We start from the raw sequence: 26,211 nt of genomic DNA on the forward strand, positions 1-26,211 counted from the left end.
GGGAGTGCGAGAGGCGGGGCAGCGCGGCGGGCCGGGCCGGGTGTCGCGTGTGCGTGCGGGGGTGCGAGCGAGTGCCCGTCGCGACCCGCCAGTGGCCCCGCGCCGACAACCCGGCGGGCGGGCGGGCGAGCGAGCGAGCGAGCGGCCAGGCGAGGAGCTCCGGGCGCGAGCCGCGGAGGGGCGCGGAGTCCGCGCGCTCGCGCGCACGCACGCACGCACGCACGCGGGGGGCGGGGGCAGGCGCGCGCCCGCCTGTCGCGACAGTCGGGGCCGAGGCCCAGGGGGAGGTGGCCTGTCGCGGGTCGCCCGGCTCCCGGAGGCGAGGGGGGCGCGGGCGGATGGCGGAGGGCGCCCAGCCGCAGCAGCCGCCTCAGCTCGGGCCCGGCGCCGCTGCCCGGGGCATGAAGCGGGAGTCGGAGCTGGAGCTGCCGGTGCCCGGAGCGGGAGGAGACGGAGCCGATCCCGGCCTGAGCAAGCGGCCGCGCACTGAGGAGGCGGCGGCCGACGGTGGCGGCGGGATGCAGGTGACCGCGCGGGACGGGGCGCCCAGTTATTGCGGGGGAGAGGGGGAGTGGCGTGAGGGGCGACCCCGGGCTCCCCGGCTTGGAAAGAGGGAGGGCCTCCGGGGGTCCTGGGTTGGAGGTGGGATGGGGGGACCAGTCGGGGCCTGGTTGGAAGGTGGGACGAGCTCGGGCTAGGAACGAAGGTTGCAGGACTGATCCTGGTGTGCCTGAGAGGGTCCTGATTCCTGAGGGGCGAGGAGGCACGACGAGTGGATAGGTTTTGGGGGGAAATCGAACGTGGTTGAGATGGATTCCATTTCTTCAAATCCTTCCTTAGTGCCCTGGGGTGGAGTGGAAGCCGGGAAATCCTGGGTTCTCTGGACGGAGTCGAGGAAGAGGGGATCTCGTGGGAAACCTCCCAAGAAGAGGGAGTACCTTTTGGCAGCCCTGGGCACCCGCTGGGATGGGGAAGAGAAGTGGCGTTTCAAGGAGAGGAGTGAAAAGCAAGAAAACTCCGAGAGAGAGCCCCGAGGGGATGTGGCTGAGATTGTGGGTTAAAACACACAGAGTGTGTGAGAAGTACAGGGAGTTTGGTAATGTTGTGGGGACACGGTGGTGCTCAGTCTCATTAACTTTGTGGAGCATACTAATGAGTCTGAAGGGAGACACCAGACATGTCCCTCCTGTTCTTTGCCAATTGCATTCTACATCTCCAGGACACAAAATAGCTCTTTAATGTCCTGGGCTATTAAAAAAAAAATTTTATAGGGCTATTATAAGACTGGATTCTCAATTCTGGATTCAAAGATAAAAGTGGTTAATTTGGGTAGGGAATGGGAAAGGTATTGATGATGTCAGTTGACTTCATAGTTTTGAGGAAGACCTTGAAACCTTTGTAGGTTTTAGGGTTTGGTCTCTGCCCAGAAAATACTGCTATGAAATGGTGAGTCTCACCTATCAGCAATTGTGCAGACATGTGCCTAGTTCTCTCAGAGTCATAGGATGTTAGAGGGATGAGGAAGACTAGACATCTTTTCCAGGGGTTCTTAACCTGGACAGACTAGGAAGATTCTTACTTATAAAAGGTGATGTGCACTTTTTGGTGGCAGAGAGTCAATAATTTTCATCTTTGTTTTTTTTGGAGGGGATTTGAGTCCCAGCTTGTTTTAACCACCTTATTTTATAGATGGGGAATCAGAAGTCCAGAGAAGATGAGTGACTTGGGTAAGGCCACCCAGTTAGCTGATAGTAAAACTAGAACCAGAAGCCTGGTCTTCTAATTCCTATTCCTGTGCTGTCTCCATTACACCACTCTTGGAAATCTCTGCAGTGCTAAAAGACTTCCTGTGCTCTGCTCCCTGCTTTTCAAGCCTCTGCCTGACTTCCTGTGTTAGGGACGGAGCTGTACTTAAGCCTAGCGTATTTGTTGTGTGCTTCTTGGTCTCCTTTGCAGAGTTTACCCTGTTACTTGTGTTGATTTAGGTAAAGTGACCCTCTTGGTGTTTATTTTTGAATTCTTTTGTTTTGTTTGCCTGCTTTTATTTTCCATTAGAACTCTGTCAGGTAGAGGGATTGTGAGAAGTAAAAGCTCAGGGCCATGGAAAAAAAGACAGGAATATGGGAGACTGCAGGTGAGGTGAGCTAATATTGGATGGTAAGGAGGGAAGACTGGATATAGGTGCTGGTGAGCAGGTTCTACTTTGTGTGTGTGTGTGTGTGTGTGTGTGTGTATGTCTGTATGTATTCATTTATCATTTCTGTCAATCATAGTTAATAGTGAGACCCCCATCCCTTTCCCTCATTTACTCCTGGGGCCTGTTATCTGCTGGTTGCCTTCAAATTGGCTAAAGATAGTGATATTCGGAAATGGAGCAATATGTAGGGACTTCACAGGGCTGTGCAGAGGAAAGAGTGGTTAGGTCCTTGGGGGTAGCTGAGAACTATCCCTCTGAGAATCCTTTTTTCACTCTGTGTATTTGTGGGTGTTCTTTGTTTATTTTCTTTCTATACATTTTTTTTTTTTTTTTTTTTTTTGCCCAGGTTGGAGTGCAATGGCACGATCTCGGCTCACTGCAACCTCCACCTCCACCTCTGGGTTCAGGCGATTCTCCTGCCTCTGCTTTCTGAGTAGATGGGATTACAGGCATGTGCCACCATGCCCAGCTAATTTTTCGTATTTTTAGTAGAGGGGGGTTTTCACCAGGTTGGCCAGGCTGTTCTCGAACTCCTGACCTCAGGTGGTCCACCCACCTCAGCCTCCCAAAATGTTGGGATTACAGGCGTGAGCCACCACACCCAGCCTTCTGTGCATTCTCGTTGTTGTAGGTCCATTCCCCTATGTCATACAGGTATTCAGATCATCACTGATTTAGGTCCTGCCTTCAACTAGCTGAGTGCCTGCAGAAATCTTTCATTTTGGGGCCTCTGTTTTCCTTAGCTATAAAATAAAGTATGTGTACAAGATGATTTCCCTCGTGATCTGCCCGCCTCGGCCTCCCAAAGTGCTGGGATTACAGGTGTGAGCCACCACGCCCGGCCGGTTTCTAAGTTACCTTCTAAAAGATATAAGTCCAGTTCACTGTGCTTAAGGTGCATGCAATCTATGTGGGGAAACAAATGGGTGAAAAGTTTTTTTAAAGAAGTGTGAGAGTATTACATGAATATACTTAATGTTTATTCATTGAACTAACATTTATTGAGCAGCTGCTGCATCCCAGGCACTGTTTTAACCCTGAGATACAATAGTGAACAACAACGAAAAACCCTTGCTGTCATGGAACTAATATTGAATGGGAAGAGACATCTAATAAATCAACAACTATAATTGTATGGTGATAAAGGCTAAAAGAAAAATAAAGCAGGGAAAAGGAGAGATGGGAAGGGAGAGAATGCAGATGGTTACGGAAGGGCTTTCTGATAGATGGCCTATGAGTGAAGTGAGGGAATGGACCATTCAGATGTTTTTGGAAAGAGGGTTCAGGTAGAGTAGGTGAGGGCGCAGAGGCATTGAGAAAGAAGACTGCTTGGTTTGAGAACAGGAGACCAATGTATTAATAGCTGGAGCAGAGTGAGCAGGGACAGGTAGTCTTAGGAGATGATATCAGCGGTTTAGAAGTAGCTATAGGCTCTATGTAAATACACACTTTAAAAATCTTAGCTGGGTGCAGTGGCTCACGCCTGTAATCCCAGCACTTTGGGAGGCTGAGGTGGGCGGATTGCCTGAGGTCAGGAGTTCAATACCAGCCTGGCCAACATAGTGGAACCCCTGTCTACTAAAAATACAAAAAATCAGCCAGGCGTGGTGGCAGGCGCCTGTAATCCTAGCTACTAGGGAGGCTGAGGCAGGGGAATCACTTGAACCCGGAGGTGGAGGTTGCAGTGAGCCGAGGTCCCACCATTGCATTCCAGCCTGGGCAACAAGAGTGAAACACTGTCTCAAAAAAAAAAAAAAAAAAAAAATCTTATTGTAGCCAGTGTTTTGGGTATGTGGGCTTGCCTTAAAGTACATGTTTTTTGTTTTTTGTTTTTTGTTTTTAGGTGGAGTCTCACTGTTGCCCAGGCTGGAGTGCAGTGGTGCGATCTCAGCTCACTGCAACCTCTGCCTCCTGGGTTCAAGCAATTCTCGTGCCTCAGCCTCCTGAGTAGCTGGAACTACAGGCATGCGCCACCACATCCCGCTAATTTTTGTATTTATAGTAGAGATGAGATTTCACCATGTTGGCCAGGCTGGTCTCGAACTCCTGACCTCAGGTGATCCACCTGCCTTGGTCTCCCAAAGTGCTGAGATTACAGGCATGAGCCACTGCGCCTGGCCTGTTTTCTTAACACGTTTTCTAGCTCCTTCTGTGAAGCTTTCCCTGACAGCTTAGTTTGCACCATTGAGATCCTACTCTTGCCTCCTGGTATATTGATGCTTAGTTGTGCATCATCTTTTATTGTCCCTTAATTGTTTTATTATTCTTGTTTCACTGCTAAGATTGTAAGCTTCTAAAGGATAGGAACTATATTTCCTTTGTATGTATCCTTCGTAATACCTAACAGTTTTGGGTACTTGGTAAGCGCTCAATGCCTGTTAAATTGAAATTGAAATTTACCTTTTACAGATAGTTAAGGGTTAAGAAAAAATTACGAAATTCCGGAGTAAGGGTATCATCACAGAATTTTCCAGGCACTTTGGATTCACCCCTTTTTATAGAATAAGTTTACTTACTGGAGTCATTCCCAAGGCTACTTACTAAATGGACCTGTAGTGCTAAGCATTAGGTTCCAAAGTTGAATCTTGTTAAGTTGTATCACTAAGCTTTGCAGTAAATCATCACTTACCAAAATGGAGTTTAGGAAACTCCAGAGAGTCTGTGATGCTTTTATTACAGGCTGGGCAAGGTGGCTCACGTCTGTAATCCCAGCACTTTGGGAGGCCAAGGCGGGTGGATCATGAGGTCAGGAGATCGAGACCACCCTGGCTAACACAGTGAAACGCTGTCTCTACTAAAGATACAAGAAAGTAGCCAGGCGTGGTGGTAGATGCCTGTAGTCCCAGCTAGTCGGGAGGCTGAGGCAGGAGAGTGGCGTGAACCTGGGAGCGGAGCTTGCAGTGAGCCGAGATCCGGCCACTGCGCTCCAGCCTGGGCGACAGAGCAAGACTCCGTCTCAAAAAAAAAAAAAAAAAAAAAAAAAAGCGGAAGCTTTTATTATAATCCTTAGGCTCAGAAGGAACCCTAGGAGAAAGAGAGGAAGGGTCGGTGCTTTCAAAGGCAGTATACAGAAACGTGATGTAGGTGGAAGAAGAGTCGATGCAGCCCTGGAAAGAGTATAGAAATAGAGAAACCTGAACCTTAGAGTAGGAAAGAAGTGACAAACTCAACTGGAAAGTTGATGTACAGTTCAAGAAATGTAGTTAGAGAGAGCACTTGGAAATACTGTACTCAAACTTGGTGGGAAGTTAAATGAGTTACTCGTAGGGCTATTAGAGATTCATTTCACTTTAAGTCTGATATGTTTGAAATTTAGGCCCTATAAAACATACTGGGGAATGAATTCTTTTGGTCAGCTTTTCTAGTGAACAATTTGATTCACAAAAATTTTATTTTTGTGCAGTTTTCTAAGAGTTCAGCTGCTGTATAAGGTAAGATATACCTTACTACTTATAGCTTTCAGCAGAATTCTTTATGTCAGTGAAATGTTGATATGGTATAATTATTATATGGCCGAGTAACTGCTTCTCACCATAGAGTCATAAATCCAGTTTAGCCAAGTAAGTTCAGCAGTTATTCCTATTAGCAGCTGATTCTAGTGGTGAGATGACTTTCTTTCAGGTTTCAGGGAAGGGGTTCCAGATAGCCTGAAGTTGCTTTGTAGATGCTGTATTTATTGAAGTAGTTGATCTTCCCATTTGCTTATTTATGGGCTTATTTCCTCATAAGTGGATGTCTCTTGTACCCTCATTTGGGTATTTGGTGCTGCAGCTAAGCATGGTGCTACCGTTTGAGAAGAGTTATAAAAATATTGTGCTTTTTTTTCTTACAAGTAATTTAATGAACAATATTTCACTGAAATTACTGAATTTTTCATCTCTCCCTGTCCTAGTCTCCTTGGGCTGCCACAGCAAAATACTATAGACTGGGTGGCTTAAACAACAGACATTTATTTCTGACAGTTTTGGAGGCTGGGAAGTCCAAGATCAAGGTGCCAGCAGATTTCGTGTCTGGTGATGACCCACCTCCTGGCTTATGGATAGCTACCTTCTTGCTGTGTGCTCACATGGCCTTTCCTCAGTGTGTGCTCTTGGGGAGAGAGAGTCAGTGGTCTCTTCCCCTTCTTATAAGGGCGCTCCTTTATTATACAGTTCCCACCCTCATGACCCAATCTAAAGCTAATTCTGGAGGTCCTACCTGCAAATACTGTTACACTGGAGTTAGGGCTTCAACATAGAAAATTTGGAGGGACACAGACATTAAGCCTATAATACTACCAAAGTGGTAAATATTGTAGCTGGAGAAACTGAGGCACAGTCATGTAAAAATTGTTCCTTTTTCCCCCATGTCTCACAAGGAAGTCTGCAAATGTAAAACTGGAAATGTATTTGAGAAGGAGAAAGTCAGATCTGAAATCAGAGTAGAATTATTCTTCGGGGTGACTCAAGAGATTAGCCTGAGTTGAATTTGTCTCCCAACTGCCTCCCATTTTCTAGCTACTCTGTCATTTTTTTTTTCACTATCACACTGACATGTGAACACAACAGAAGCTAACTAGAAATTTAACTTTCATTTTGCTATAAAGCAGACTGGTGCAGACAGGCCTCAAGATTACAGGACTGCTGAGAAAGAAATTGAGTTATACTACTTTGTATAAACAAGAATGTTGCTAGTCAGTCTCTAGTTTAACATCTCTCCAGCCTTCAGTTTGATGTCAGGCTTTCATAATTTGTAGAAAAAGACAGTCATTTTAGTAAGCAGATTTCTTTCAATTTTTGTTGATATACATTTGTAAAGCATACTAAACATCTTTATTCTGGGGCGAATGTGTACTTCCTTCAAAGACAGGAGGGAAGAATCGCAGACATGATTGGAAGGAAATGGCAGTAATTGGAGCATGAGCAGACAGATGGAGTGAGGGATGGTGAGTGCATTTGGTGTTTTAGGTGGCCCCTAGGAGTATTGAGTTTCCTATTCTTCTCCTCTACGACCCCAATACAAGCAGGCAGCTTCCAAGGCTAAGGTTTCATTATCTAATCCATCACAGATCAGCTTGAATAAACCCATTGGCTGATGCTGATCTGGTTAGGAAAGTAGTGCAAAGCTGCTTGAGCCAGGATTGGGACAAATCGGATCAGAACTGCCATGTGAATCCTGGACGCATTTCTGTAATTTGGGTGGGCAAAGTAGTTTGGGAAGTCATTTACTCAAGAGAGTGAGCAGTCAGCCATGAGTTTTTTCAAATCTTGTCTTAGGGGCTCTGAGGGGAAAGTGTGTGGAGGATTTGATACATTTCTCTGGAGGATAGCCAGATTGCTTTGATTATTTGAGTCTGAACACTTTTTGGTCACTAATGCTCAGAAGTGACTTTTTTTTGGTAACATTTGGAGATTCCAGTCATGATAGTTTAATTGTGAGTGATCCCTTAATATGAGACTGTAAGATATATGTCCCTTCTCTGTTTTAATTTTATTTTTTATTATACTTTAAGTTCTAGGATACATGTGCACAATGTGCAGGTTTGTTACATATGTATACATGTGCCATATTGGTGTGCTGCACCCGTTAACTTGTCATTTACATTAGATATATCTCCTAATGCTATCCCTCCCCCAACCCCACGACAGGCCCCTGTGTGTGATGTTCCCCACCCTGTGTCCAAGTGTTCTCATTGTTCAATTCCCACCTATGAGTGAGAACATGTGGTGTTTGCGTTTTCGTCCTTGTGATAGTTTGCTCAGAAAGATGGTTTCCAGCTTCATCCATGTCCCTACAAAGGACATGAACTCATCCTTTTTTATGGCTGCATAGTATTCCATGGTGTATATGTGCCATATTTTCTTTTTTTTTTTTTTTTTTTTGAGACGGAGTCTCGCTGTGTCGCTCAGGCTGGAGTGCAGTGGCCGGATCTCAGCTCACTGCAAGCTCTGCCTCCCGGGTTTTTATGCCATTCTCCTGCCTCAGCCTCCCGAGTAGCCGGGACTACAGGCGCCCGCCACCTCGCCCGGCTAGTTTTTTGTATTTTTTTTAGTAGAGATGGGGTTTCACCGTGTTAGCCAGGATGGTCTCGAACTCCTGACCTCGTGATCCGCCTGTCTCGGCCTCCCAAAGTGCTGGGATTACAGGCTTGAGCCACCGCGCCCGGCCTGTGCCATATTTTCTTAATCCAGTCTATCATTGATGGACATTTGGGTTGGTTCCAAGTCTTTGCTATTGTCAATAGTGCCACAGTAAACATATGTGTGCATATGTCTTTATAGCAGCATGATTTATAATCCTTTGGGTGTATACCCAGTAATGGGATGGCTGGGTCAAATAGTATTTCTAGTTCTAGATACTTGAGGAATCGCCACACTGTCTTCTACAATGGTTGAACTAGTTTACAGTCCCACTAACAGTGTAAAAGCTTACCTGTTTCTCCACATCCTCTCCAGCACCTGTTGTTTCCAGACTTTTTAATGATTGCCATTCTAACTGGTGTGAGATGGTATCTCATTGTGGTTTTGATTTGCATTTCTCTGATGGCCAGTGATGATGAGCATTTTTTCATGTGTCTGTTGGCTACATAGAGTCTTCTTTTGAGAAGTGTCTGTTCGTATCCTTTGCCCACTTTTTGATAGGGTTGTTTGATTTTTTCTTGCAACTTTGTTTAAGTTCTTTGTAGATTCTGGATATTAGCCCTTTGTCAGATGGGTAGATTGTAAAAATTTTCTCCCATTCTGTAGGTTGCCTGTTCACTCTGATGGTAGTTTCTTTTGCTGTGCAGAAGCTCTTTAGTTTAATTAGATCCCATTTGTCTATTTTGGCTTTTGTTGCCATTGCTTTTGGTGTTTTAGTCATGAAGTCCTTGCCCATGCCTATGTACTGAATGGTATTGCCTAGGTTTTCTTCTAGGGTTTTTATGGTTTTAGATCTAACATTTAAGTCTTTAATCCATCTTGAATTAATTTTTCTGTAAGGTGTAAGAAAGGGATCCAGTTTCAGCTTTCTACATATGGCTAGCCAGTTTTCCCAGCACCATTTATTAAATAGGGAATCCTTTCCCTATTTTTTGTTTTTGTCAGGTTCTTCAAAGATCAGATGGTTGTAGATGTGTGGTGGTATTTCTGAGGGCTCTGTTCTGTTCCATTGGTCTATATCTCTGTTTTGGTACCAGTACCATGCTGTTTTGGTTACTGTAGCCTTGTAGTATAGTTTGAAATCAGGTAGCATGATGCCTCTAGCTTTGTTCTTTTGGCTTAGGATTATCTTGGCAATGCGGGCTCTTTTTTGTTTCCATGTGAACTTTACAGTAGTTTTTTCCAATTCTGTGAAGAAAGTCATTGGTAGCTTGATGGGGATGGCTTTGAATCTATAAATCACCTTGGGCAGTATGGCCATTTTCATGATATTGATTCTTCCTATCCATGAATCTCTTCTCTGTTTTTAACGGTGAGATATTTTTATTACCAATCTTAATATGTAATCATATTTGTTATACATATATATTTGAAATATGGTGTAGTAAGGAAGCACCATTTAGAGCTTCTTATATTGGGATTCGAATCCTGGCTTCTCCATTTACCAAGTGAATGAGCTATTCAGCATCTCTGAGCTCCTGCTCCCACATCTGTGAACTGGGAGAATTAACATATACTCTTATAAACCACTCTAATGAGAACTGGGATTCTTTAAAGTGCCTATCAAGGAACCCAGCACTACATGTTTATTTCTTGCTTTCCTTATATCCTGCTATGCAGCACTAACTTCCTGCTTACTGTTTAATCTGCATGGAGTGGCTAACGTGCTTCTGATTGATTAAGTGCCAGAGTTGGGAACTACTAGAGATGAGCAGTGTGTTAAAGGGGAAACCTCATTTGCTCATCATCCAGGGTGGAGGAGCGGAATGAACCTGGTCATTGTGGTCTCTCTTGTCAGAGGAAGGGGAGACAATTCTTTGCCAAGGAGTAAAAGGACCACTGCCGGTATCACAGTGTCTGCAGTGGGGACATGGATTTCCTAGAACCCGTGGGATCTCTGCTAGGAGGGTGGGTGACAGATTCACTGGCTGTTTTAGTGGTACATAGAATGCAGGAACAGTGAAAATACTGTGTTTCAAATTTCATAAGTTTTGTTAAATATGTTGGTTCAAAAGTGGCACTTTTTGTTGTCATTTTGTCTATGGAAAGTGAGCTGGGATGCCTTTGTGTTGTCTCTTGTGGTCCCTTTTCAGTTTCTTCAAACCCGCTCTCCAGACTGCTGACACAGTGATCTATCTAAAAGAGCCAATCTGGCCAGGTGCGATGGCTCACGCCTGTAATCCCAGCACTTTGGGAGGCCGAGGCGGGCAGATGACTTGAGGTCAGAAGTTCGAGACCAGCCTGGCCAACATGGTGAAACCCCCATCTCTACTAAAAATACAAAAATTAGCTGGGCATGGTGGCGCATGCTGTAATCCTAGCAATTTGGGAGGCTGAGGCAGGAGAATTGTTTGAACCCAGGAGGTGGAGGGTGCAGTGAGCGGAGATCGCACCAAAGCACTTCAGCCTGGATTACAGAGTGAGACTCTGTCTCAGAAATAAAATAAAAGAGCCAATTTGTTACTTCTCACTTAAAATCTTTTGAAAGCTTGTGTTTGATTTTAGGATTGTCTATTATCTTGTTTGGCCTGACTTCTGTGTAACTTTCAAGCTCCGTCTCTTTCTACACTGCACCTCCAAGTCCATGTCCAGTAGCTTATGGTTTTCTGAGCATATGGTGCCACCCAGCTAATGAATACCTCTGTGCTTTTGTTCCTTTTCCTTCTACCCAAAGTTCCTGTTTCATCTCTTCTACCCCCACATTTGTAAGGCTCAATCTTTAATAATGAGTTTGGATATTGATTCCTCCTGGATGCCTTTTGTGACCATTCCCATGTCTCCCACACTCCTGCACTCCTGCTGTCTTCCAAGACATCATGTCTATAGCTCTGTTAAAGGACTTTTTAGATTAATACTTGATGGAATGTCTGCCCCACCACGCTTACCCAGACTGTGAGATCCTTAGGAGTCTGTAGGATTTAGCACCATGCCTGGGCCCAAGTAGTCACGAAGCTGTCCATTTTTGTTAAATTGAACTTTGTCTTCCTGCCTCTCAGTTGGGGTCTGCAGATGGCTTTAATTGTTTATCCAGATTTTCCCTGGGGGGTCTGGCGGTTGGTCTGCTTTCCATCCCCTGTGAAGACGGCATGTTGTGTGATATGTGGATGTTACCTGATCTTTTCATTGATATCAGGGTTAAAGGTGAGAGAGGGGTCTCTGACAGCAGAAGCTGGGGTAGAATTTAACTGCTGAGTGTGTTGGGTAGGCATGGCAACCTGATATTTAGTTTCCTGTGTTCAGATATTAATTGAGTGCACGTGTGTATGTGTAAAAAGCTCCTTTGTGATAGTGTGGTTAAGGAGAAAAGAGGAACCACACAAGTGAGAGGGGCAATTAGAGCCAACCTGTTCCAGTTCACTGGAGCAGGCTGTTGATTTACCTTTTTACAGTGCTGCTGCAGGATTCTGGAGTGTAGCAGTTCACATGCATTACTACCATTTGGGGTGAGAACTATTGGATCAACTGGAGGCCTTAACCTTTCCCTTCTCAACCAGTGAATTTCGTCAGATACTATAGCTTTATTTTTTATTTTTTTTTGAGATGGAGTTTTTGCTCTTGGCACCCGGGCTGGAGTGCAGTGGCATGATCTCGGCTCACTGCAACCTCCGCCTCCCGGGTTCAAACGATTCTTCTGCTTCAGCCTCCCTAGTAGCTGGAATTACAGGCACCCGCCACCAAGCCCAGCTAATTTTTGTGTTTGTAGTAGAGATAGGGTTTCACCATGTTGGCCAGGCTGGTCTCGAACTCCTGATCTCATGATCCGCCTGCCTCGGCTTCCAAAGTGTTGGGATTACAGGCGTGAGCCACGTGCCTGGCACTATAGCTTGTTTTTATGGATCTGGGGAAAATACCAAGCGGAGACCCTTCACAATACATGGTATTTTTCACATCACTCTTATTGGATATGTTTGAAAATAAGGAAGTTTGATATTGTTTCTTTAAATCTCAGCTTTGGCGAGAGATTCATAGAAGTATTTTATAAGAATTCTCTCTGGCTGTTGTTCTCCCCTCGCACTTCACTTTCAGCTTCTGGTTTGGGGTCCTGTATAATCCTTGCCTGTTCCAGCCAGTTTAGTAGGGGCCTCTTTAGCTGCAAATGATTATACTTCATAGTGCCTCTGGCCTTTTCTGGTCTCAGTGAATAAAGAGAATTCTGAGAAGGGAATGAGAGAGAGCAGCCTGTAATATATCACTTCCTTCTGACGAGTCCTGCACTTACGTGGCATCTAGAAATTTCTGCCAAAAATTCAAGGCACAGGACACATGATAAATACCACTTATGAAGTAGATGACATTCTTGAATTGTCAAATGATAATGATTGAATAACTGCTTAAAAAACCTGTTTTCCCAAGGGTGGAAAACAGCCTTTGAGGTTTAGACTTCCACATGGGTGTGTTCAACCATAAGATGTGGGTTTTCTCAGGGACTTAGGTCCCCAGATAACACCTTGGTATGTGGGATTTTTCCCATGTATAGTCTGGTTCCTTGGTTTCTCCTTTGGTGAAGAAGAGAGATTTTGCACAGGGTATTGGATATTTTATTCCAGGCATGTGGTTTTTGAGGAGGCATACTGTTTATGTATTTATTTATTTTTTCTGGCTGCATTGATTTTGCCAGATTCTAATTGGAAATACCACAAGCAAAGCGTGATTTATCATGAGGGATGGGTGGTGTGGCTGTGGAACTCTCCTAGCTTTGGGGATTGGGGTGGAGGCAGAAGCTACGTGAGTAAAACTAGAGGAACTACAGACAGGGTGTAGTTCTGGGGAGACTGGGGGTGTCTGAATGTGGCCTGCAGCAATTGCTTGAGTTGAAATACTCTTGGACAGAGGCTCATAGGAATTTTTTTCAATTGCTTTTTTTTTTTTTTAAATGAGCTTTTTCCCGTACAAATTGGCAGTTGTTTGAAGGAGTGGGCCTTAATTTTTGCCAGCCAGAGTGATTTTCAAAGCAGATCTATATGGATTTCACTTAGGGGTTACTTTCAGGGGTATGTGGCTTGTTCTGAGACAGGAGGATGTTGGTTCCATTTTCCTGGAAGTTGTTGGGACTCCTGGATGGCCCTGCTCTATTTGTCTTGGGCCATTAGGCAAGTGGAAAAGCAACTTGCATAGTTAGCCCTGTTGCGTGGAGTTTAGTTTCATAATTCATCCTCTTGGGGATTTTTATACAGTCACACTTTCAGCCTAGTTTGTTTTCTCCTTTTTTCTTTTCCTTCTTCAGTTCAGTGGTCCACAAAAATTATTGGGAGGGTAGGTAATAATTTCAGGTAAAAGGCAGGAATTGTAGATCTTTTTTTAGCCACCTACCGCCATTAAATTTCTCCTTATTCAGCTTCTCCTTCACCTGCAAAAGCATCTGCGAAGGAGGTTGCTGTCCCCTAATCAGACTGGCTTGTCCCCTAATCAGTCTGAATATGTGGCTTTGACAGCTTTCACCTGCTGTTTCTTAGTTTCTAGGGGGTAAGATAGTAGGAATGTGTGATTTCAAAGTGAAAACTGGCAAAATTGAAAGATGTTTTGTGGTGGCTCCCAACATCCACAAAGCTTAACCCATTGGTTTGCTCCTCATATACAAGCTTCCAGGAACATGGTCACTGTTAGTGGCTGGCACAGTGGGTTTGAGGACTTTGTTGGAACTTCTGGAAGTCTCCCCTTTGGCAGAGCTTACAGGGAGTTGGTAGTACTTGTCCTGAAAGTCTGACCCTGGTCTTATGCTATGCACACCTCATTTAAAAGAATGCAGTGTACTGCTATACAGCTATTGCTTAAGCAGTTCGTTTCATATATGTCTGTATTTGTTATATACTTAAGATTTTACTATATGTTTTGTGTTATATTTGAACTAGAAGTCCTAGTCTCATTCGTGGTTCTTATTAAGCTGATAATAAATTGGCAAATTTTGATATCATCCAAGACTTTGAGGTAATGCTAGTCATACTCAAAAGGTCTGTATTTGGATTTATAAACTAATTTTTCTGTTAGCTAGCTCTTCTCCATTCCCAGCTGCTGTTTGTTACTCATTATAGACATCTTCTGTCCCTCTACTTTGTTAAAAATCTTTAGCTGCTTGTTGTGATACTGAATAGATCTTTTTGCAGCAGCATTTTAGCTCTGAGCTGGCTGTGTTTTACAGTGTTGGAGATCAGTTGGTTAACTTTGGCATTTCCTACCTTCAGACTTAAGCATTGAAGTGTGCTAAGTGCATGTAGTAGCCCTTCAGAGAGGCGCTTATCAGGGACTCCTAGTGATTTTTGTCAGCTGTATAAAAATGCTATGATTAATAGATAACCCATATCCGTGTGTGCATGCACAATTTTCCTTTTTGCTTACTCTGCATTTCTCTCTCTAGGAGTAGTTTGAAATAAGTGTTACTCTGTAGGCTTTGCTTTTCAATCCTGGGAAGCCTATTTTAAGAATCCCTTATTTGACTTTCTTGAGTTTGGTGTAGGTATCATTTACCCCTTTTGGATTTTAGCTTTACTATGAGTAATTTTTGCAGTGTTAGAGGCAAGTAGTAAATGCTTTGGTTTAACAGTATCCCAGCGCTTAAAGAAACCTAAAAAATTTGATCCAACATTCTGTTCTAAGTTAGGAAATTAAATAATTTTATTTAATTATAAATAAAGCTGTATTGTATTGATTGCTGTTTAAGAAATGATACTAGGTATCATTCTGCCCATGCCCCAGCCTCCCACCAAAAAAAGTTAAATAACTTTGGACATTAGAATTAAATACATTAAAAAAAAAACTATCACACTACACTTTTCATAAGCAGATGTTGTGATGCTGAGCTATTGTGTAGCATTTTCCAAACCAGGATTTATGTGCAGGATCCCTACCTGTAAGTTAATTCCTAACTCTAAATTCATAAATATATCTGTAGTGAAATGTCTTCCTCTCATTTCTGCTTCCTATCTGTCCCTATTCCCTTTACCAAACAAGTAACCACTGTTACTAATTTGTGCGTTATCCCTCCTCCTCTCTTTTTGACACAAACACTAGCAAACTCTCTGTATTTTTTTTTTTTTTTTTTTTTTTTGAGACGGAGTCTCGCGCTGTCACCCAGGCTGGAGTGCAGTGGCCGGATCTCAGCTCACTGCAAGCTCCGCCTCCCGGGTTCACGCCATTCTCCTGCCTCCACCTCCCGAGTAGCTGGGACTACAGGTGTCCGCCACCTCGGCCGGCTAGTTTTTTGTATTTTTTAGTAGAGACGGGGTTTCACCGTGTTAACCAGGATGGTCTCGATCTCCTGACCTCGTGATCCGCCCGTCTCGGCCTCCCAAAGTGCTTGGGATTACAGGCTTGAGCCACCGCGCCCGGCCTGTATTTTTTGCTCCTTGCTTTTTTCAATTTACTGTATCAGAGGCTAATTTTTCAAATGTAATAGGGTCTATTAAAGTTTTCATTAGTGGTTTCTCTCTTTCTCTCTCTCTCTCTCTCTCTCTCTGTGTGTGTGTGTGTGTGATGCTTAGTGAAGGTTTTACCACTCTGAGATTATAAAGAAAATAGAATGGCCTTGCAGACAGACAACCCTGAGGTGGTATACCAGCATTTCCACTTCACAGCTGTGGGATCATGGTTCAGTGACTTAACCTATCTAAATCTCAGCTTTCTTTGTAAAATACGTTATAGGATTAGTGTAAGAATTAAAAAGAGATACTGTATGTAATGTGTTTAGTTCAGGGCCTGACACGTAGTAGGTATTCTATTATGTAATAGCCATTTTTATCATTATTACTTAGTCCTATTTTCTTATTCTTGTCCTCAAGTGCTTTTGGAATTCTTCCTTCAAGGCAGGAACAATCTTTTTCTTTTAGAGGGTCTAACTCTGTCACCCAGGCTAGAGTACAGTGATGCTATCATAGCTCACTGCAGCCTTGAACTCCTGGGCTCAAGTGGTCCTCTACTTCAGCCTCCCGAGTAGCTGAGACCATAGGCATGTGCCACCATGCCCAGCTAAGGAAAAATCTCAACTTTTGTAGCCTTGTGCCCAGGATATAATATAATAAGAACTGAGTAGACCGGGCTCAGTGGTTCACGCCTGTAATCCCAGCATTTTGGGAGGCCGAGGCAGGCAAATCACAAGGTCAGGAGTTTGAGACCAGCCTGGCCAACAGGGTGAAACCTTGTCTCTACTAAAGATAAAAAAAATTAGCTGGGCATAGTGGCGGGCACCTGTAATCCCAGCTATTTGGGCGGCTGAGGCAGAAGAATCGCTTGAATTCGGGAGGCGGAGGTTGCAGTGAGCCAAGATCGTGCCACTGCACTCCAGTCCAGGTGACAGAGTGAGACTCTGTCTCAAAACAACAACAACAACAGCAAAAGAACTGATAAATGTTTGTTGAAAAAGATAGATCAGCCCTTATGTGATCTATTTTTTTAAATCTTAATAATTTGTGTTGTTTTTTCTATAGTCACCCTCCAGATTTGAAGCATGGTGACTAAAATTGCACGTAATACTCAACAATTACATTTATGTTATTATTATTTTTAAGAGATATTCTCAGTCAGTCACTCAGGCTGGAATGCAGTGGTGGAATCAGAGCTCACTGCAGCCTTGAACTCCTCAAGCGATTCTCCTACCTCTGCCTTCCAAGTAGCTGCACCCAGCTTCTGTGTTATGTTTTACAGTTTATAAAATGCTTTTGTGCAGGCTCTTATTTATTCTCTTCAACAACCCTGAAAGATAGTTGATGATTCTTCCCATGTTTCAGCTGAAAATATACCTCTCTAAGCCTCAAGACTAGCAAGTGGCAAAGCTGATGCTTTTACCCAGATCTTTTGGCTCTTTATCCAGTGCCGTTTCATGGCCCTTAAGAATGAAAGGGTATGACTGATGAGGAATGGAGTGAAAGGAATTTCATTGGTTTGGCATGCCATATATTTGATATTGAAAACATTTTACCTGTTACCTGACAGCTGATTCATGTAGAACTGGGATAGTTGGTTGTGGTATGCATGATAGTTTGTCGTTGTTTTTTGGCTTTTTTTTTCATCTCAGAGTTATTCCATCTCTAATTTTGTTGATTGAACAATAGATCAACAACAGATCAATCAGTGGATTGATAATGGTGGGTAGTATAAAATCATCAGAGCTGAAGGCATCTAGAAATTATCTGTAACAGCCCTCTGCTTTAGTCGTGGAAAATAGTCAGTATACTTATTTTTATGGAGAACATATCTTAGGCTCAGAGAGAGAATGTGACAGCAAACAATAAACTCAGACTTTGCCTATAAGGCTCAGTAGAACCTTTCATTTCTTAGTCTTTTTATTTCTTGGTGCGATTTTTCTGAGAGTTTCTTGTATGGAGTATTTTCTTCTTCCTTTTACATTTTCTTAATGCATATATATTCACATGGTTAATGATTCAAAATATGCAAAAGGTAGAAGAGTCAAAAATCTCCCCCTCTCCTAGCTGCCTATTTTATCTTTTTGGAAGTAACTAGTATTGTTAGTTATCTGGGTATCCTTCCAGAGATAGTGCCTACATAATATTTATTTTAAAAACTCCATTGACAGCATTAGTATGCATACTATTCTGCACTTTGCTTTGCTTTTCTATTTGGAAATTATTTCATATCAGTTTGTAGATTTTTTTTTTTTTCTATTTGTTAGCTTTCTGGACTTAAGATTCTTCTGGTCTACTGAGAGAACCGTGTCCAAATGTACCTGGTAAAGATGACTGATTAGTGCAGGACCTCATATAGTATGATTCTGCATTTTAATGGAATCGTGAAATCCCAAGATCGGAGACCTAATCTACATTTCTGTTCTTTCACATGAATACCCTACAGATACCTGATGGTGCTGCCTTTTGGAGATGTCTGAGTGAAAGGTGTCCTCGTCTCTCCATGTGCCCCAGTCAGCTGCCCCTGGTCTTTTTTGCACTGGTAGGGCACGTTGTGGGTCAGCTATCGTATATGTCATTGAGTTAGTAATTATATTCAAGATCTGCCGTGAGTCATTGCACATGGAATCTAACTGCAGTGTGAGTTTTATTCATGATGACATCTTGTATACCAGATGTTTCCCAGATGCCTAGGTTTATCCTGATTGAGTGTCACTGTTGTCAGGATGCTGTTCAGTGAACCAAGTTTTGTGCTGAATTGTGAGAAAGGAAGGTTTAGTTTCTAATAGGTGTTCCCATCTCAGCAGCCATAATTGCCGCTGGCTACCCTTAACCCCTGTGTCTATGGAAAGCCCCAGAATTGAGTGAATGCTCTTCTTCCCTAGGATATGGGCTCTCCGTGACTGAGACTTGATGGGAAGTAAGTAAATTTGGCTCAACCAATAGAGAATATAAACACACATATGTATGTGTGTATATACTGAACAGTAATTGGATTCTGATTTAGATATAGAATTAATGATATCAAGCTTAGGTTTGACTCTAGCACAGTTAATCTTTAGAGACTTCTACATTTAAAGATGCAAAATAAAATGTGCTTTTCAGAGTTGGCTTCTGCAATAGCCTTTTTTCTCCATGAGAATATTATGGAGGAGGTAGTATTCTAGCTGTTTAGAGAATGAGGATGAGGCCAGTGGGGTTGTGTCTCACTCTGTAGGTGAATGTCGACCTCTACTCAGTTCCAATCTCACCGTACAGTCTTTGTGGTCCCAAGGCTCTGCAGTAGGTGAATTAGGCCTGCTCAGTCTCTGTGGCCCAAGTCACACAGGTTGGTGTTCCTTCCCCAAGTAGTGAATGGAAGCAGGCAGGGCACCAGATGCTGTGTTGTTTCCCCATTGCGTTTTCCTTCACACCCGGTGTAAGGTTTCCAGGCATTTGTGCAACCTGATAGCAGAAAGCGCCTGTCCTAGCAGTTGAGAGATGGGTTGGCAGGTGGCTCAGGTTACTCCATGTCCCTGATAAGAGTCATCGATCTGGGCTGGTGGCTGCGGAGGGGTGGGAACTATACTGCCTCCGTTCTACCCAGCAGGAATGATGTGGGTCTCAGTAGTGTTTCGGGACTCTGAGAAGGTACCCAAGGCAATTTGAGAGGTCTGGCCAGCATCTCTAGGGCAGCAGCACACAATAAGATATAGATTTTACCTTAGAAGAGATGGGTTTTAGGAAATGGTGGCACACAGGAGTGGAAGAAGTACCAGCATAGGAAAGGTGAAGTGCCGACCCGAGGAGTGGAAATGGTATTTTCTTCTTCCACCTGGTAACCTAAAACCCAGTTGCACAGTGACTTAAATTTGCGGAGGATATGTATATAGATTATTTTAATACACTGTGATAATTGCTTGGATGGAAATATTCGCAGAGTATATGTGAAAGTGTAGTGGCAGGTGGCTCTGTGGTAACAGATAACTCTGTGAATACCTCTGTCCGAGCAGTTACCACACTGTATTAAAATATTTGGTTAAGAGGGTCCTTTCTGTCTGGGCACAGTAGCTCATGCCTGTAATCCCAGCACTTCGGGAGGCCAAGGCGGTGGGTCACTGGAGCCCAAGAGTTTGAGACTAGCCTGGGGAACATGGTGAAACTCGGCCTTTACAAAAAAAAAAAAAAAACAACCCAAAAACCGAAAAACAAAACTTAGTCAGGCATGATGGTGTGTGCCTGTAGTCCCAGCTACTCAGTAGACTGAGGTGGGAGGACCTCTTGAGCCCAGGAGGCAGATGTTTCAGTGAGCCATGATTGCACCACTGTACTCCAGGCTGGGCAACAGAGCGAAACCCTGTCTCAAAAAAAAGGAAGGCCCTTTCTGATACCAGAAATTCTGTCTCTAATCTTACTTAGCTGTGTGTCATTTAGGCAAGTTACTTAGCTCCTCTGTGCTTCAGTTTTTTATTTGTAAAATGGAGATAATAAATGAGGCTTGTATTAAATGAGTCATTACAGTTTTATGTGTTATCTGTTGTTATGGTGGTTGTTATAGCACAAAGCACCGGCGCCAGAGACCATGGCAAATACATATGACTAGAGGGCTGCAGAGTTCAGTATTTATTGTATTCGCTGAAAGACTTTTAGTATTAACTATGCTGGGTACCATACAGAAGCAAATGCATGAGATATTAACTGTGTGACTGTGTAAAATATATGATGAGAGTCAATTTTTTTTGAAGCTGTGTAAAAAGAATATTTATGTGAGAAGTTTCAGTATCCTATGACAGTTTCAGAGAGGGAATCTCCCTTCCTTCCTTTGGGAGGCCCCTCAGCTTTCTTGGCATTTTGAAGATAGATTGTATATTTTACTTTAAGGTAGGACAATACTTAACTATTTCAGACAGGTATGAATTTTTTCTTTTTTTCTTTTTTTTTTTTTTTTAAACTTTGAGACAGTGTCTCACTCTGGCCCAGGCTGGAGTGCAGTGGTGCAATCTCACTGCAAGCTGCCCCTCCTAGGTTCAAGTGATTCTCATGCCTCAGCCTCCCGAGTAGCTGGGATTGCAGGTGTGTGCCAGCACGCCCAGTTAATTTTTTCTATTTTTAGTAGAGATGGGTTTTCACCGTGTTGGCCAGGGTGGTCTTGAACTCCTGGCCTCAAGTGATCCACCTACTTCGGGCTCCCCAAGTGCTGGGATTAAAAGCATGAGCCACTGCTTTTGGCCCCTATTTTTTGTTAAACATCTAGGAGAAACCATTTTAGATCAGAATCAATCTATTCATCCATCCATCCTTTTTTCCTTCTCTCTCTTCCTTTTTCTCTAAAAGGGAAAAAGTGCTAACATTTTAAACACTCTGGTTATTTATATTAAATGTAATCCTCTCTTATTGTGCAACAGCCCTTCCCCTTCTCCTTTTGCTTGGAGGCAAAATTTGATTTAACAAAATTTGAATGTTTACCACATGTTAAACATTGCTAAATGCTGGGGTTAGTTACAGAGTTAATGGAATGTTCTTATGAAGCTTGAGTTTTGGGGGGAGGTTTATGGAACAACTGTAAAATTAGAATAAAATTTTTGATAACACAATGGTTTGATAAGGGAGTGAGTAGAGAAATAGGAACTCATATTGCTGTGGTGGTGAAAAGTCACATAACTTCCATGAAGAAGTATTTATCAATGTCTATTAAAATGTAAAATGCACATATTCTTTGACTCAACAGTTCCACTTCTAGGAATTTATCCTATAGATACTCTTGCATCTGTGTGTAAGAATATACATCGTAGCATTATTTGAAGTAGCAGAAGGTTGAAGAAACAAAAATGCTCTTTGACAGAAAATCTGCGAAATAAAATAAGGTAGATTCTTGATGAGAAAAAAAAAAAAGGTACATTCATACAGTGGAATATCATGCAGCCATTAACAATTAGGCAGCTCTGTATGAACACAGAACACTCTCTAAATACATCAGGTGTGAAAATCAAAGTACAGAAGAGTGTATAGTTTGCTACTGTTTGTATAAAGTAAAAAAGTATCCATGTGTACATAGACCGTCTGCCAGGAAACAGCACTCCCCAGCGGTTGCCTCCTCCTCAGAGCACTGAGAGACAGAGGAATAAAGGTATAGGTGAAGATTTAATTTTTATTGTATATAAAAAAATCATACCAACAAAATTTGTTAATTGTATACCTTTTATGCCTTTTGAATTTTGTATTACATGCATGTATTGTTTTAAAAATAAAATAATTTATTAAAATTACACAGGGATAGGTACTGTGTAAACATAGGGTTTATGGTCCTTAAACTTGCTAATTTTCATAGAAATGAGTCAAGTTAGGTGTTGGAGCAAAAGTATGCCAATTCTGCTTACCACAAATAAAAAATAGTACTTGTGTGGTGGCACATGGTCATTTTGTCATTTTGATTTTGTGTATGACATTGTTTATTGTATGTAGGATATTCCAGTACTTATATTTATTTATTATATATTTATATACGGTTATGTATTTGTATATTAGCTATGTCTTCTTACATTTTTTATTTACTGAAAGTGCTGATACGAAGGGATAGATAAATGAAGAGATGATTAAAAATGGAAAGTACATTAGAAATGGTGAATGTGTATGCAAGATAAATCATTCAGCAATACAATTATAAAGGGTCAAGTGCAAATCATAAAGCGGATTGAGAAGAAGCAAAATGAGTAAGAATCACTACCATAAGCCTCTCCCTTTTTCTTAAGAAACATCCCCTAGCTAGACATGCACCCATGGGTAACTTGGATTTTTTCACCTTGGAATTTTATGAATAAATGGACTTAGGAGCAGCCTCTCATTCCAGAACCTAACTTGGTGGTGGATAGAGGAGTGTCTGTACCAAGACAGGATGAGTAGTGCTTCTATGGGAGCATAATGGAGGAATTGAGGGATTCTTATCCGGCTGGGGTGGGATGGACGTTCAGACAACATTCTGCAGAAGCTGTTGCTGCATATTGAGTGGACGAACAGGGCAGGTCATTCTAGACAAAAGAAACAGCATGTACACGGACAAGGTATGAGAGGAACTGCAACTGGGTCAGTGAGGTGGGGGTGGAGGGCATGTGGGCAAGGGATTTGCCCAAAGTGTCTTTGGTAGTTAGTTCATGCGCACACTGCTATTCTCTTGCAATCATGTAGGACCGTTGTTCACCAAGCTGGCTGGACACTGGTGATTAGATTCTCCTACCACTTCAGAAACATATCCTTTTAAGGGTAGATGGTGTAGTGTAGTCTTTGTTCATTAAGGAGAAAAAGAGCAAAAAAGAACAAAGAAAATCTGTATTTGGTTATGTTGTATATATGTAGTTGTGCTGACTTCCAGCAGACTATCTTACTTTCTTTTTCTCATCTGTCTGCATCCTTCAAGAAACTTTCCCTCTGTTTGGAACCACAGGTTGAGTGCTGCATGGAAACAACTTGAATCTTATGTTCTGTTTAATTATATTTGAATCTACATGAAGCACTTTCTACCATGCGGGCATGCATTTTGCTCTTCATAGCATGGAATGCTGTAACAATGTTGTTTTGTCCATTAGAGGCTTTCAAAAATTTTTATCAACATTTAAGTGCTTAATTTCTACAGTATACCAGGGCTGGCAGCAGGTAGGCAGGTGATTTTTTTTCACATATCCTATATATTTGCACATTTTGTTTGCTTGTTCTGTCAATTAAGGAGAGAATTTATCCTTTGAAGCTGAAATGTTTTATGCTTTGAATCCACTCAAAGACAAATTATTCTGGAAAGCTTGAACTAAACCTGGTCAGATGCTTCTGAGTTATGAGAGCAGGATTGAAATAAACTTTTTCAGCTAAAAATAATTTTGCTCACAAGTTACCAAAAATGGCTGACTAGAAATGCTTTTAAGATACTTGTCTAAGCTACCATAAGCTAAAGGTCAAGAAAAAAGTTTAGAACACGTTATGAGAAATGATTGGCTCTGTTTCGCTAAAGCTTTTGCCAAACCTTTTATTCTGTAGTTACCGCATGAGACAAAAGCTGGTGAAAGTGGTACGCCTTAGATTCAGTGGGGACCTGGAGATTCTTTCAGTGGAATACATATGCTGCCTTTCTCTTCTGACAATGAACGTGTACCTGTGGAAGGCACTAGGGTTAGGTGAAAATGGGACACTTAATTCTAAAGCTGTTATATAGTTGCCTATGCCAGTTAATTACTTAAAGCCCTTATTTTCTGTTGCGGAGCAATTTTTGCTCTCAGAATATTTGTCAGTCCCCACAAAGTGCCAAGTGACAGGTCTTTAGCATGTGGAATTGCCATCGGTGTTCTGTCATTTTGTTTAGATACTTCTTTGCATCTCATTGAATTGCAGAATTAAGAATTGCTCACTTTTATGGGCAGCACGTTTTTGCAGTATAGTCATTATCGTTGGAGTTATATTTTATGCTTCCTTCTAGACCCTCAGTATGCTTTCACGATTATCCAGAGGATTCCTTTGCAGCAGCCGTGTATGCCACTGATTGGTGGTGGTAGCCTTGAGAAACTAGAGAGGCATGTTGACCTTCCTTAAGGTTGCTTAGTATTGTAGAATAAAATCTTGAATTAGAATGAAATTCAGCGAGAGCTGTTTTTCCCCGTAAACATCATTCTTTAGAATACAGCCAATATTAAGCCAGGATGTGTTTTCTGCCTAAATTTAACACATATTTATTGAGCATCTAATGTGTATGAGGTTATGAGAAGAGAAGTTGAATGAGCTTATGTTAGAGGAACTCAACCTTTCTTCAGTTAGAGAATGGGAGTCTGCAGGCAGAGGTGGTGTTGACACTTCGAGGAGAGTGAGAAGTTTTAGAAGTAGCTGCTATTCCTGTGTAATAAGGTTTCATCAAGAGGTGGGATGAAAGGGTTGCTCAGTCTCAGTAAGTGCCAGCTGGGATTGAGTTGATCCTGATGGTTTCTTAACTTTTTTTTTTTTTGAAACGGAGTTTTGCTCTTGTCACCCAGGCTGGAGTTCAGTAGCATGATCTTGGCTCACTGCAACCTCCGCCACCCGGGTTCAAATGATTCTCCTGCCTCAGCCTCCCAAGTAGCTGGGATTATAGGTGCCTGCCACCATGCCTGGGTAATTTTTATATTTTTAGTAGAGACGGGGTTTCACCATATTGGCCAGGCTGGTCTCAAACTCCTGGCCTCAGGTGATCCACCCGCCTTGGCCTCCCAAAGTGCTGGGATTATAGGCGTGAGCCACCTCGCCTGGACATTTCTTTACTTTATCAGACAGTACTTGGAAGTCCATGAGTGTAGCTGAGTGCACGTTACCTAGTGCCAAGTGTCGGTAAACTGGGATGAACGGGTTCAGGTAGAATAAGGGTGTGGGAGAAAACAAAGGACAGGAGGAGCTTTTCATATGAGTTTGAGATCTTGACGTTAGAAGAGTTTTGGGTAGCAATGATGTGTAAGGATCCAATGGATGAGTTTGGTGTAGGTAGAGCTCCCTGGAAATAAGTAGGTTGAAGAACTTGGAGTCTCAGTTTTGAAAGTGTTGTCAGCTTGAGTGTTGAAATAATCTAGGCCTGAGCACTGAAATCAGTGGGCAAATTGGGAGAAAGTCATGGAGGTTGGGGAAGTGGAAAGAGCGATGTGTAATTGGTTAACTCAGTGGTTCTCAACTGGGGGCGATTTCGTTGCCTCAGTGGATGTTGGCAAAGTCTGGAGACATTTTTGAGTTTTATAATTGTGGGGGTCTTACTGGCATCTTACTGGTGGAAGTCAGGGGTGTTACTTTAACACCGTAAAATGCACAAGAGAGTCTCCCACAATGAAGAATTATCTGGCCCAAAATGTCAGTAATACTGAGGTTGAGAAACCCTGCGTTAACTCTAAAAGAACAGTTGTTGAGTAAAGGCAACAGTTGTTGAATGTGACTGTTTTTCTCCCCTTCTACTCTGCTTTGTAGAACTCTGCACATCCAGTTATTCTTTCATTTAGTGACCATTTTTGGAGCTCCATTTATGTGCCAAGACACCATGCTAGATAGTGATTAGGAGTATAAAATTCATTAGATGTCACCTCTTAAAGTTTATTTTTCTTTTTTCCCCCTTAGTTATCCTTGTTCTGATTAAAGTTTATTTTTAACTGTGAATTAATTAATATGTAAGTATATTCATACCAAAAAGCCAAAAACTCAAATGTATAAGGCCAGTGGCCACTTTGACCACCACCTCCAGTCTCTGTTCTTTCCCTAGAGGTACCCAGTGCTGTCAATTTGGTATATGTAGCTGGACATTTGAAGGTTGCTTCCCTAAATCTAGTTTTTCCCCCCTTTTTTATGCCGTGCTACGAAGTTTAATTTTGAAAATTTGTCCTAGGTTGCAAGTTTCTTAAGATAGGGACCAGGTGTTTGGTTTTTCTTTTTGAATTATTATAATATGTGGTACACAGTTGTCACTCAATAAATGTTTGCTGAATAATAAATGAAACGAATCAATACAAGAGAATGAATGAGGAGCAAAAAGAATGCCAACTCCTAGTAATGGCCTTCAGGCTTTGGAAGGCTGCAAAGT

At 42.5% G+C, this 26,211-nt stretch overlaps 1 protein-coding gene across 20 annotated transcripts in view; it reads left to right on the forward strand.

The window, feature by feature from the left end:
* The first annotated feature begins 238 nt into the window (after positions 1-238).
* Positions 239-26,211, forward strand: part of RBFOX2 (RNA binding fox-1 homolog 2) — a 295,158-nt gene continuing 269,185 nt past the window's right edge. For 19 of the 20 annotated variants that reach the window (XM_077948059.1, XM_077948058.1, XM_077948068.1 and 16 more), the window contains exon 1: positions 239-524. In XM_077948059.1, the coding sequence (XP_077804185.1) occupies positions 339-524 (186 nt within the window). In that variant the 5' untranslated portion in view covers positions 239-338. 20 annotated transcript variants of the gene reach the window in all.

The sequence above is a fragment of the Macaca mulatta genome, chromosome 10 (genome assembly GCF_049350105.2).
Source record: "Macaca mulatta isolate MMU2019108-1 chromosome 10, T2T-MMU8v2.0, whole genome shotgun sequence".
NCBI classification, from domain to species: Eukaryota; Metazoa; Chordata; class Mammalia; order Primates; family Cercopithecidae; genus Macaca; species Macaca mulatta.